At 43.6% G+C, this 11892-nt stretch overlaps 2 protein-coding genes across 7 annotated transcripts; both read left to right on the top strand.

Annotated features, from left to right (window-relative positions):
* Positions 1 to 248: 248 nt before the first annotated feature.
* Positions 249 to 2361, top strand: LOC125527478 (myosin heavy chain-like). The gene is made up of 2 exons (XM_048691985.1): positions 249 to 487; positions 1204 to 2361. The coding sequence occupies exons 1-2, from the start codon at positions 278 to 280 to the stop codon at positions 2173 to 2175; spliced, it is 1182 nt and encodes a 393-aa protein (XP_048547942.1). The 5' UTR covers positions 249 to 277; the 3' UTR covers positions 2176 to 2361.
* A 1092-nt stretch (positions 2362 to 3453) lies between these two features.
* Positions 3454 to 9107, top strand: LOC125527479. 6 transcript variants are annotated; one of them, XR_007292127.1, is made up of 4 exons: positions 3479 to 3929; positions 4040 to 4098; positions 7225 to 7314; positions 8428 to 8677. XR_007292127.1 is itself a non-coding variant. In XM_048691987.1 (3 exons), the coding sequence occupies exons 1-3, from the start codon at positions 3540 to 3542 to the stop codon at positions 4677 to 4679; spliced, it is 516 nt and encodes a 171-aa protein (XP_048547944.1). In that variant the 5' UTR covers positions 3454 to 3539; the 3' UTR covers positions 4680 to 5136. The 6 variants fall into 6 exon arrangements, 4 of the variants coding, with proteins under 4 accessions (XP_048547944.1, XP_048547945.1, XP_048547946.1 ...); XR_007292126.1 differs by having other exon boundaries at positions 8379 to 8677; XM_048691987.1 differs by lacking the exons at positions 7225 to 7314; positions 8428 to 8677 and adding an exon at positions 4613 to 5136 and having other exon boundaries at positions 3454 to 3929.
* The last annotated feature ends 2785 nt before the right edge of the window (positions 9108 to 11892 follow it).

The raw sequence follows: 11892 nt of genomic DNA, 5'->3' as shown, positions 1-11892 counted from the left end.
GTGACCCCTTCTGCCGCGGTGGTGATTGCTAGGATCGAGTGTGAGGCCAGGGCTTGGAGTGCGGCTGGTTTGCTAAAAGGCGACCTCTCCTCCTTCCTTGGGTCCCTAGCTAGGTGGGTAGCGGGTGAATAGTTGGTTAGCTTGTGGGTGGATGAGGAGTCGGCATGTATTGTAACGGCATGTAAGACTCTGGCGGATGGGGCTCTTTACCCCTTTTCCTCTTTATAATATATGATACACACGCTTGTGTGTATCCTAAAAAAAAACTCCAAAGCGAATGCCTATAATGTGTGATTTTCTCATCCTTAATTATACATGGCATGAGTTTCTGGCTCACATTTTAATCAATTGTTTTGTTCAGTGGCAGAGAGAGGCGAAAAAGGCACGCCGAGGGCTTTGGTCGTTAGATAAACCACAGAAACCATGGATTTGGAGGAGAGATAATCCACGCATCGACAACAAGAAGGGGAATGCAGATGACATTCAGGTTAGCGAAAATTCCCGTTCTTTAATGATCCAAGAGCATGGTTTTGGCGTGAGGTTACCAAGAGCTTCACCCAGATGCGCGCTCTTTGGCTTTTTGGATAGATGCACATCCAACAGTTTAGGATTGTTCGTAGTTTCATAGTGATAAGAATGTTAACAAATAGGGTGCCTGAAATAACCAGGAAGAATAGAGACTATGTCTAAAACGCCACCCATGTGGCGAACATAAAGTCCCTGGTAGCAACTTCTAGTTTGTGAATAAGTGGCGGGTTTTTCAGTTAGTAACAAGCAGGGTATTGGATAGTGGCGGGTTTTTCAGCATGCTCTGTTGTTACAAGCAGGTAGTTAGATCAGCATGTTTTTCAACATTTAGGTGCTAGCCAATGACATGCTACTTCTTCCCTGCTGTGCAACTGCTCTTCTACTTTGGTTGTAGCTAGATTAGCAGTCTTCAAAGAGCCTGTTTTCGTTTCTCCTTGGGTCGCTTGTAATCTGACTTTATGTTTCTATCTACTCCCTCTGTTCCCTAATATAAGAACGTTTTTCAAACTATGTTAGCTTGGAAAACATTCTTATATTATGAGACGGAGGGAGTATTCACATAGAGTCCTCGTGCATGGTTCAAAAATAAATAAATTGTACGTTATTTCTATGTGTTCATAATGCACTTGTAGATAGTCCAACAGATTGTTTTACGGCTAATTAAATTTCTTGCAGGTAGAACCGCAGAACCAGGTCAATGAGAGCAGTATAGCTCTACCATTGCTGATAATGAAAGATATGGAGGATCTGGGTAGGAAATGGAAAGGGAGTTTGGAAAAATTTGTGTCTGAGAACATGAAACTACACGATCAGGTCCAGGAGTTAAAGAGAGATAAGAAGGAGGCTGAGGAACGTGCTAGGAAGGCAGAAAAGGAAATGGAAAGTGCTGTGGCTGACAACATGAAGCTGAATGCTCAGCTCCAGGAATCTGAAATTAATAAAAAGGAGGCCGAGGACCGAGTTTTACAGTTGGATTTCTTCTCAGGAAGTGTTGCAGCTGTAAACATGGATTTGCACAATAAGATTGAGGTTTTAGAAAATGAGAATAAAAAGGCCGAGGACCGAGCAAAGGAGGCAGAAAGTGAAATGGAGAGTGTTGTGGCTGAGAACAGGAAATTGAACGATCAGCTCCAGGTAGTAGAGGGCCAAGCAGTGAAGCTGAAATTTTTTTGTGAAAAGGTTGCAAGTGTAAACATAGTTTTGCACCATAAGCTGGAGGGTTCAGAGGAGAAGAATAAAATGTCCGAGGAGCAAGCCAAGGAGACAGAGAAGGAGATGAAAACTGTTCTGGATGACAATGTGAAACTAAGCGGTCAGATTCAAAAATTAAATAAGTTAAATAAAGAGATTACCGCCTTTGCTAATAATAGTAAAAGGAAATTGCAAAGTGTTCTAGCCGTAAACATGGATTTGGATAAGAAGGGGGAGGAGGGAGCTACTTTGCCAGATAAGGGATTGGAAACCGTTGGAGTCGAAAACGTGAAGGGGAAATTACAAGGCATAAGTCACAAGAAGAATGAACAAACTGTGGAGACCCCATCGGCAACTCCAACCAAAGACTCTGGCGTGAAAAAACCCACTGTGTGGCGGATAAAAACGACCGCAACGACATCTTCGGCGCCTCCACCAAAGGGTCATTATGAATAGACACAACTATGTGTTGAATTTAAGCTATATATACAAGTTCAACGGCGGCATGTGTTGCTACAAATTAAAAAAAAACTATATATTATATAATCTATAATCACGTGGCATTTTGTGTTTCACCCGAACATATTTCCTTTTGTTTTCTATAAATAATATAATGACATTTAATTCTATCGTATTGATCCACCCCTATTGGAGGGGGTCTCCACACTATTTCGCCTTGATCCGTCAGTATGTATGTTTACTCCTATCATTATATTATGCGGCTTCGTTCTTCAGGGTTGATAATGTGGCGGTGTCGACCTTTCTCGCCGTGTCGATTTGGTTCGCGTTCCTTTTCTGAAGTGCGGGTTCGTGGTCGTGCAATGGCGTCGGCAGACCTCTGGTGGAGCTAACTGTGACCTGCTTGTTTGTGGCCCTCCCATGGTGCTCCCGGTTGCCACACGTCCATTCGGATTCTTGGGGGAACCACTTCTCCTTCCGATGGTGCGGCATCCTTTTGATCCGGAAGGATGTCAATGTGCCCATGTTATTCATCATTCAGGAATGGACTTGGGCCGTCACCTTTCACATTGGAGCCCCCAACAAGTTTTGTGCTGCTTGTCTAGTGCTAGCTGCTTTAGCGGACGAAGACCCCGACGAATCAAGTTCATTTCCTTGGTTCATCTTGGTAGTTGCTTGTGTTGTATTCGGTCTGTGCACAAACTTATTTGCAGCATGCATCTGTCGTCTGAGGTTGTTTGACCATGGTTTCTTTTTTATTTCTTTCTGATGCTTGTAAGTGGTTGATCATTGTAATTCTGTCTGGGGTTTTGGTAATTGTAAGTCGGGCTAGGTTTGAGCCTTTTCTTAGGCTCGGACGATGTCTTTTTCTAAAAATAAGGACTCTGACAATACACATCTTAACGTGAAAAACAACCAACTAGTATTATGTAGTGCTGAGAGCATGACTGATGCCAAAAACATTTGGCATTTTCTAAGCTTATCAAAAATTGACAAGCAAAATCAAGCAGCGTTGCACGCTCGCTGTCCAAAGAAAAACAACATCGAACACTTAATTACAAATTTTCAATCGATCAATGCGGCGCGTTCACCAAACCATGTCGCTGGGCAGGACACACCCACTGAACCGTGTGTCCTGCCCAGCGGCTTTTTTTTTTTTTCCTGTAAAAAAAAAACCACGCCGCTGGGCAGGACACACCCACTGAACCGTGGGCCCCGCGTGTCAGCTTCACCTCGCCAAAACCACCAATCCCCAAACCCCACGGTGTCGTAACACCCAAACCACCTCCCACTCCTCTCTCCCCTACCCCTCGCCCCATGCCCCGCCGCCGCCGCCGCCGCCACCGGCGACGGCGACCCCGATGGGCGCCTCCGCCTCCGTCCTATCTCTTCCCGTGGCCGTCTCCTTCCCTGGCGCGGCCACCGCTATCGCGGGCGCCGCCGGCTGCTTCGCGCTCGGCTACTTCCTCGCCCTCGCCCGCCTCCCCATCCACGCCGCCGCCGCCCCCGACTCCGGCGACGACGATTCCGAGGACGACTCGGACGAAGATGATGACGAAAATTCCGGCCGCGCCCGGCCGGCGAAGCGAGCCGCCGGGCGGAAGCGGACCGGGCTCAGGCTGCTGTTCTGGTCCCGGAACGTGGTGACCAAGTCCGACTCCGCCAGGGAAGCCGAGAGGGCGCAGGTCCAGACCGCCGCCGCCCCCCTGGAGATCGAGAACCTCGCCAAGATAATAGAGGATTTCAAGATGGTATTGGAGTTTCTTTCTAGCCAACACTTCTTCCCTTTACTCGGATTTTGGTAATTTTCATTTGGGGGAGGGAATGGGAAATAACTTGGCTGATGTTCTTGCTGGTGCAGGTGCTTGTGGTGAGAAACGACCTAAAGATGGGAAAGGGGAAAATCGCTGCGCAATGCAGGTAACACATTTCAGTATCAGGATTGGCTAAGAATAGAAACTTACTAGATTGGGAACCGATATCGATGGTTAACACAGAGTGATGAAATGGTCAGTGTATCATGTTGTTAAGAGTTGATGTCTTGTTAAGTTTGCCCATGTTTACTGTTTACAACAGGCGATATTGGGCTGGCATACCTGTTTGACACTTTAGATTGTTGTTACAGCTGATCATGACATATTTTTATGAGCTTCAAATTGAACAATGATTATGAAATAGACAAAATTTCCCTTTCTGTTAATATAGATGTTTTTTCTGGAATGAATGCAGTTGCACACAAATTGTTCATGCCAAAGCCATGTGGCAATCTGTTATTTTTCTTGCTACTTGTTTTCTATGAACATGTCTGCTAAGTGCCAATGGTGCATGTCATGTCCTTTCTTAGAACTATCCTGCAGCTATAGTACACAGTTCATGACTGCAATTGGCATTCTTTACATCTTACTTTTACATTACAAAAAGTATTGGGGTGTAGGGGTTCAAGGAATGGAAGACTATTTTGGTTTGGGCTGATGCTCAAACCAGGTAGCCGCCTCACCTAATTCTTCGCAATTGCTATTTGTTTTGAAAACTAGATGGTAGTATTTTCCATAACACTTAAGCCAGCTGGCTTCTTTATCCAAGACAAGAGGTATGTTTGCTTTTAGCCTAGCTTTACCCTAGCATATAGTTGGCTGGCCAAAATTTTGGTGGAGTTGCTTGCCCACGAATTGGCCGACATTGGCAAGAAAAGTGAACTAGATTGGTAAAAGAAGTATTGGCATGCCAAAAAGTTGGTTGCCATCCAAATATAGACCAAAATTTTGGTCATGATTTTTTTAGTAGGGTTGATTTTGGCCACCATCCAAACACACCCAAGGTTTCTGATCACCAGTATTCAGTCCTCCCAAAAACCGAGGCAAAAATTTATCATGGCTGCATGAATGCTTATTGCGGTAGAACTTTTGCGATGTCCCGATGTTGATCTTTGTACTCATACCAACCACCCTATATATTTTCCATCAGATTTCCTTGATCAGACAGCAAGGAAACACTGCATATCTACTAGCCGCGCCAAAGCTGAGGTACCAGGATTCCCCTCCCCGCCACTGGCCGCCGGAGAGGCATGTAGATGGGAGGCGAATCCACGGGCTCATCGGCAGAGATCAAGGGGAGGAAGGCTTTGCCCTAGTCACCTTACAAGAGGGGAAAGAAAAGCACGTATATGACCGTTACGTTATCTTGACGGCATCAACACTTATCAGGGAGAGCTTGGACATCATTGCTCGGGCAAATGTGTCGTGCATGCTCTCTTGAGTAGGTGACGAGGGCCTAACTCCCTTGCCTGATCAGACAAGCAAAACTATACCCGATTGGCAGGCCAGTCACCGGTTATTTCCTCTCCAGCATTTTGTAGACGGTCCTTGTGTAGATGCGGCAGCTTATAGTTGTTTCCTCCTTGATCTTTCATCACTTCCACCATGACTGCTTGCAACGTCATAAAGCTTTTGAACAGCTTATGGGGATCGTAGTTCTCAAACTCCTCCTCTACACCCTGTACCAGTTCCTGTATATTCATAGGCGCTCTGCAGTCGGTTAGGGATTGGAGGGAGCAGTGGAAACAAAGATCCAGAACATTGAGCTCAGGGCTGTTTGGTGGTTGTTGCAATAATCGAATATCCAGATCTGTCTGTGCCACGGCTTCTAGAAAACCAGCATCATTAGGGAGGACATGCGGTGTTGCATTATCTTGTTGAATAAAGATCGTTGTGTCATCGTCACCGTCCGGCCATTTGTCTTGAATGGCAGGGATTACTTTATTGATCAAGTCATCTCTGCACACAGGTCTAGTAACTTTGACCAGCTTCAACTCTATTGTCCCACTATCTCTATTCTGGCTTGTTCGTTGTGCCTCGGTCTGTACCACGAACGGCCAAATGCCAAGTTTCCCATCAAATATCATCTCCCCATCTTCATTGTAGCAAGGTTTGGCTACAGCTGTTAGAAACATTACCTTCCCAATGCTATGAGTATTGTGCACAGTTCGATTTGGTTCTTCTTCTCCAGGCAGTACGTAGTAGCTACTCTTCACTCGGGTCATGTCATACCATTTCTCGTCGATGTGGACCATATTTGTCATTGGCTTGAAACTGGGCCAAGGACTTGATATCCATCTTTCATCCATCATGGATAGGCAGAACTTTAGTCTCGCTATCTTGTTCTGTGGCTTGAGGGTGGGTTTGATGGTGCTTGTGATGCTTTTCAGCTCTTGCAATTGAAATCTGTCATGTAGGGTTGATCGGGGCACACCTAAACACCTTGCTAGAGACCGGATTGTTCTTCTTTTGTTCAAGGGGATTGTGGCTGTTCTCGACAGATCTAGTTCTTTTCTCTTCCTACCACTTTTGTTCTTCTTGCTTGAAACATCAACTTCTTGGCCTGCCGCAAGTTGTCGTTTGGCTAGATTCCATATTCTTGTAACTGTTCGCGGGTGAACATTCAGCATCGTCGCAATGAGCACCTTGTCATACACGTGAACCTGTCCATCTCTAAGCTCGATTACTCGCAGAGCAAAGTAAACACCATGTCTCTCCTTGTCTGTCAAGTCCTTGCCTCTTGGATTGCCATGTGCATCAGCTTCTTCCAATTCTGCATCTTCTTGTGCCTCTTGAGCTTCTTCCAATTCTGCATCTCCTTGTGCCTCTTGAGCTTCTTCCAATTCTGCATCTCCTTGTGCCTCTTGAGCTTCTTCCGGCATCAAGTTCAAATCAATAGCATCACCCTGTTGAGCTTGTTCTTCTTGTTGAGCTTCGTCCTCATCTTCCTGCATCAAGTTCAAATCAATAGCATCACCCTGCTGAGCTTGTTCTTCTTCTTGAGCTTCGTCCTCCTCTTCCGGCATCAAATTCAAATCCATAGTTGTGTGCTCCTATCCGATCTCATAACAAGAGTATACAAAAGATGAATGGTGAGCATATAATCATAACAAGAAAACCATGAAGAATCCTAGACAAAAAGCAAAGAAACCAAGAAAGAGAAAAGTAGATATTAAAAGTACTCCTTGTTCATAAGCAACTACAGGTCCTACTACATCTCTCTTTTTTGCAGGGACCAGGGCAGGAATTAAAAAGCAAACAAAAGCAGGGGCCATGAGTACATCTCAACTTTTACTGTATTTCTTGTTGACAACTAGTGCAGGTACACATTTTGAATATTGAAATTATCTTCTGTTAGTAGACCATGGCAGTAGTTATAGAACTATGAATATCTATTACTCCCTCTACAACATCAGAAAAGTTAATAACATCCTCTACAACATTTTCTGTAGAATAGAGTAGGCTTCAATTTGTCAAAACTGAATTTTACTCACTAAAAATATGATAGTGGAGTACTGTCCAAACTGTATTCACTGTCTAAATTTCATTGATGTCAAATTTTATTTATGTGTCAAGTTTGACATCAACTTGACTGAACATCAACTTGACAGATCAAAACCTGACAGAAATTGACAGGTTTTGGAACAAAATGACAGGATCTGAACATCAACTTGACTGAATAATATAGTGTCAATTCTGATTGTTAACAGCAGAATAATACAGTTAATAGCAGAGTAATGGAGTGAGAAATCTTACTATAAATTCAGTTACTGTAGTTACTGAAACTTCACTGTAATTATGCAAATGAAACTATTATTCTGTAAATTCAGTTAACAATCAGAATTATGTAATGGAGTGAGAAATCTTAGTGTAAATTAGGTTAACAAGAAATCTTAGTGTAAATTCAGTTAATAGTGTGTTCCTAAATAATCTGAGATTTATTGTCAAGTCTGAGATTTTGACAGAAATGTTGTGACATGTTCAGACTAGGACTAATCAAAGTTCAAAGAATTAGTAGAAGAAGCTTGTATTTTCAGCTTATAAATTTTAGGACTATGTGAATAAAATGCTTTCAACTAAGAAGATAATCTGTCTTCCCATCTCACTGCTCACTGCTAGCAAGAGTAGAAGAAGAAGAATTCCAAATAATGTTTCCAATTTGGCTAAATCTGGCCTGAATTTGTTGTAATTTAGTACATGATTTTTTCCTTCTTTTGTCAATGATTCTGACCTCTATAACCTTTCTCATCATCTCATGATTCTGCCCATGACTTATTTTTTACTGCCATGAATGATTCTGCCCCTCTGTAACATTTTTTTGGCAGTACTAAAGATTGGTCCATCAGAAATCAACATCAATGTTAACTGAATTTTTTCAAATTACAGAGCAAGCAAGCAAGCAATGTACATAGATCAGTTATGTTTTAAATTACAGAGCAAGCAAGCAAGGCACTGGAGATGAACAAATTACAGAACCCTGTACTTGTTCTCACCAGCAGCAGCACGAGTAGGGGACCTCAAGCGGCAGCACACGAGAAGGGGATCTCCGGGCGGCAGCACGAGCAGGGGAGGAGCAGCAAGTTGCCGAGAAGCAGCAGAAGGGGCTCCAGCTTGAGGTCCAGGATCGCAAAAGAGCTTGAGGATGAGCTTGAGGGAGCTCGTGGTCCAGGCGCTCGAGACCCAGGCGCGCGCGGGTCTTGGCCGGCGGCGGCGCAGGCCCTGCGAGAAAGGAGGGGATATCGTCGACGCAGGTCCTGGGCGGCGGAGGAGCACGTCTTGTGCGGTGACGGAGCAAGCAGGGCGGCGCAGGTCCTTGGCGGCGGAGGAGCAAGCAGGGCGGCGCGGGTCCTGGGCCGCGGAGGAGCACGTCATGTGCGACAACGGAGCAAGCAGGGCGGCGCGGGTCCTGGGTCGCGGAGGAGCACGTCCAGTGCGGCGGCGGAGCAAGCAATTGGGCGGCGCATGTCTTGGGCTGACGACTGGCCCTGGCGACGCGCCCCGGCGACGGGCGGAGGAAGAAGGAAGAAGACGCGACCTATATGGTGACCTGTTTGTAACAAATTTGAAGTTATAAGGGTGTTTTTGAAAAATTGACATTACACTACGCTGTGGACAATTTTTCCCGAACGGAGGGAGTATAATATAAGAGCATTTTTGACACTGACCTATAATATAAGAGCATTTTTGACACTCGACGAGTGTCAAAAATGCTCTTATATTATAGGACGGAGGGAGTATCAGACTAGTCATTAGCCATTGGATATTTGGATTAGAAGCAGGATGTATGTTGGATCTACTACTGTAGGCCCGCGTGAGATTAGTTGTAGCCGCTAATTGAATGCTTCCTAACTGCTCCGGTAACCCACGCTCAGGTTATTATCTCTCTCCATCTGTTTCTTTTTCCCTAAGACGTTGCTTCCTTGTTGCATTGCTTTCTTAAAGCACGCTAGGTTAGCAGGTTCAAGCACCAACGATGATGGAAGCATTACTTGTGAGAATCACTACATCTGATCTTTTAGGAAACATAACCACTAAATTCTAAGGTATAACCCCCATAGATGATGCTTCTACTGTAGGTGACGAATCTCCAAAATCTTCCTGATTGTTTCTATTCCGTAACACATATGGCAATGGAAGCATTTTCCTTTCTTTTTTTGAATTGCAATGGAAACATTTTTTCATGAGATGAAAACAATTTATGTAGCTATTGATGTAAACAATTATTCAGCCAAATTACCCCATGATTTTTTTTGCGAGGTAAAATTACCCCATGATTGATTCTATTCCATAGCCCAACATTTGTCACATTCCATTGAAGTTATTGGTGCAAACATTTTTTCAACCAATGGGCGCATACTTATGTTTTGTAATGGAAACATTTTTCAGTGTCAATGAAACACTTCTTCACGTCGGTGCTTCATACTCAATATTTTCCACAAAACATAATAGAGCTTCATTGCTTATCATCCGATGTGTCATTCAATTTGCTTCATACAGAAATTAGTAAAGATTCATTGCTTATCATTCAATGCTTTGGTTACACAAGCTTTGTCATATCTCAATATTTTCTGCGATGGTAGACCAACGCATATGCAGTATATATATGAAATGTAATATGTTAGCAAATCTGAAAAAAATGGATTAGATGAAATAAACAAATGCACTCGCTATCTGATGAAAAATAATTGTATGGAAGCAAGGCATTAGAACTAAGAATGCTTGTTTGTTGAATGCAGTACAACAAGCAAGAATGTAGGAAGCATGGAAATATGGAAACTCAACACTAGTAGACAAGGAAGTAAGATTTGTTTTCTTTTTTGGCAAGAAAGTAAGATTTGTAACATCCTAAGGCCGGCCCTAGCATCTCGGAAGCCCTAGTGCGAACATGGTACAATGGGCCCTACGGTCTCCATGTTGGCAGCTGCACGTTGCAGCCGCAAGTTCGTTCAAACTATCCCTTGACCCGGCAGGAGAACCCATCGACCTCGACGACCTTGGATGTGAACGAGGGCATTTTGCCAATGCGGTCTTCGCTGCAACAATGCAGTCAAAAAATAGATGTATAGATTCAACAACCGCACATATTGTGTCACCTGCATACATTCCTGAAGCCCAGAGCGGTTTGGGTTGCCTCTGATCTTTGTTTTTAATTTCGGTCGTGTCGCAGTGGCGCACGTGCTGCCGGGGAGCGAAAGGAAGGTTTGATCACGCAGAACATGGAGCGCTAGGTGGGATTCCAAATTCAATGACGTCAAGCAAGATGCATGGCACACTGCGATTTCTTCCTCGTAGATCAGTTTTGCTTATCAATGGTCAGAGCATTGTCCTGGACAGTCGTTCCTTACTCCTTAGTGCTCTTATTATGAGTTATGGTGATGAAGAGGCAAGACAAACACATTTAACCTAGAGAGAACTCCACTAAGTTTGTGTGGCTAACGTTACTGATGGATTAATTCTGCCATAATGCTTAATTTTGCAGGAGAAGAGAAAATATGGTTTCTTGAACCACTCCCTCCGTTCACAAATATAAGATGTTTGGATATTTTAATATGGACTGAAATGAGTGAACAAACACACTAAAACATGTCTATATACATCTAATTCAGTAAAAAGTCAGAACATCTTATATTTATGAACAAAGAGAGTACTTCTCAACCTGGGGATCTACTTGCCAACCAGGAGAGCTTCTTCAAAAGTGGCTAAACACAGTATCCTTTGTTTTTGGATGGCCATAGTGGGGGTAACATAGTATCATGTACTTGGGACTCGCAAACATGTTTATGTGGCAGTCAATTAAAGAAGAGAGAGATGGTTATAGTAACATAGGTAGATACCGTAACATAATAAATGTGGTGCTACTATGTGTCATGCATGACAATAAATGAGATCATCTATGATACTAATCTATGATACTATGCACTATAGAGGTAGTAACATAGACTAGTAACATATGCATGTGACTAGTCTAAGTTACTCCCCACTATGGCCAGCCTTAGTATTATCGATGCCACATATGGCCACGCACAACAGAGTAGGGGCACCTTTTTACAAATTCCTATGGGAACATTGTATCGCAATTCGCAGAGGTGATGGTCTAGGAAATGCAGTTAAGCACTATGATGGAAATATTAAAAATTCTTTTTAAAGATAAGGCTAAGGGCTAAAGTTTGTTGCACATGATGCCATCTACTTTGGAAGATTCACCACTAACATTCCTTAGTTTCTATTTTCCATTGTATTTGTGCGCTTCAATCTTTGTGAAGGGATTGGGCAGCCGCTACTGCATTTTACTCCTGCAAAATGACTGGGAAGCCGCACGCTATGTTTGCATCTTCCGAAAACGTGGTCCGGATTCTTTGCAATATACTCCCTCTTAGTATAAAGTTGGGTCATCTATTTT

The sequence above is a fragment of the Triticum urartu genome, unplaced genomic scaffold (genome assembly GCF_003073215.2).
Source record: "Triticum urartu cultivar G1812 unplaced genomic scaffold, Tu2.1 TuUngrouped_contig_4022, whole genome shotgun sequence".
NCBI classification, from domain to species: domain Eukaryota; kingdom Viridiplantae; phylum Streptophyta; class Magnoliopsida; order Poales; family Poaceae; genus Triticum; species Triticum urartu.
Note: the sequence above shows the minus strand (reverse complement) of the source record. Positions and strands in the feature narration are given on the sequence as shown.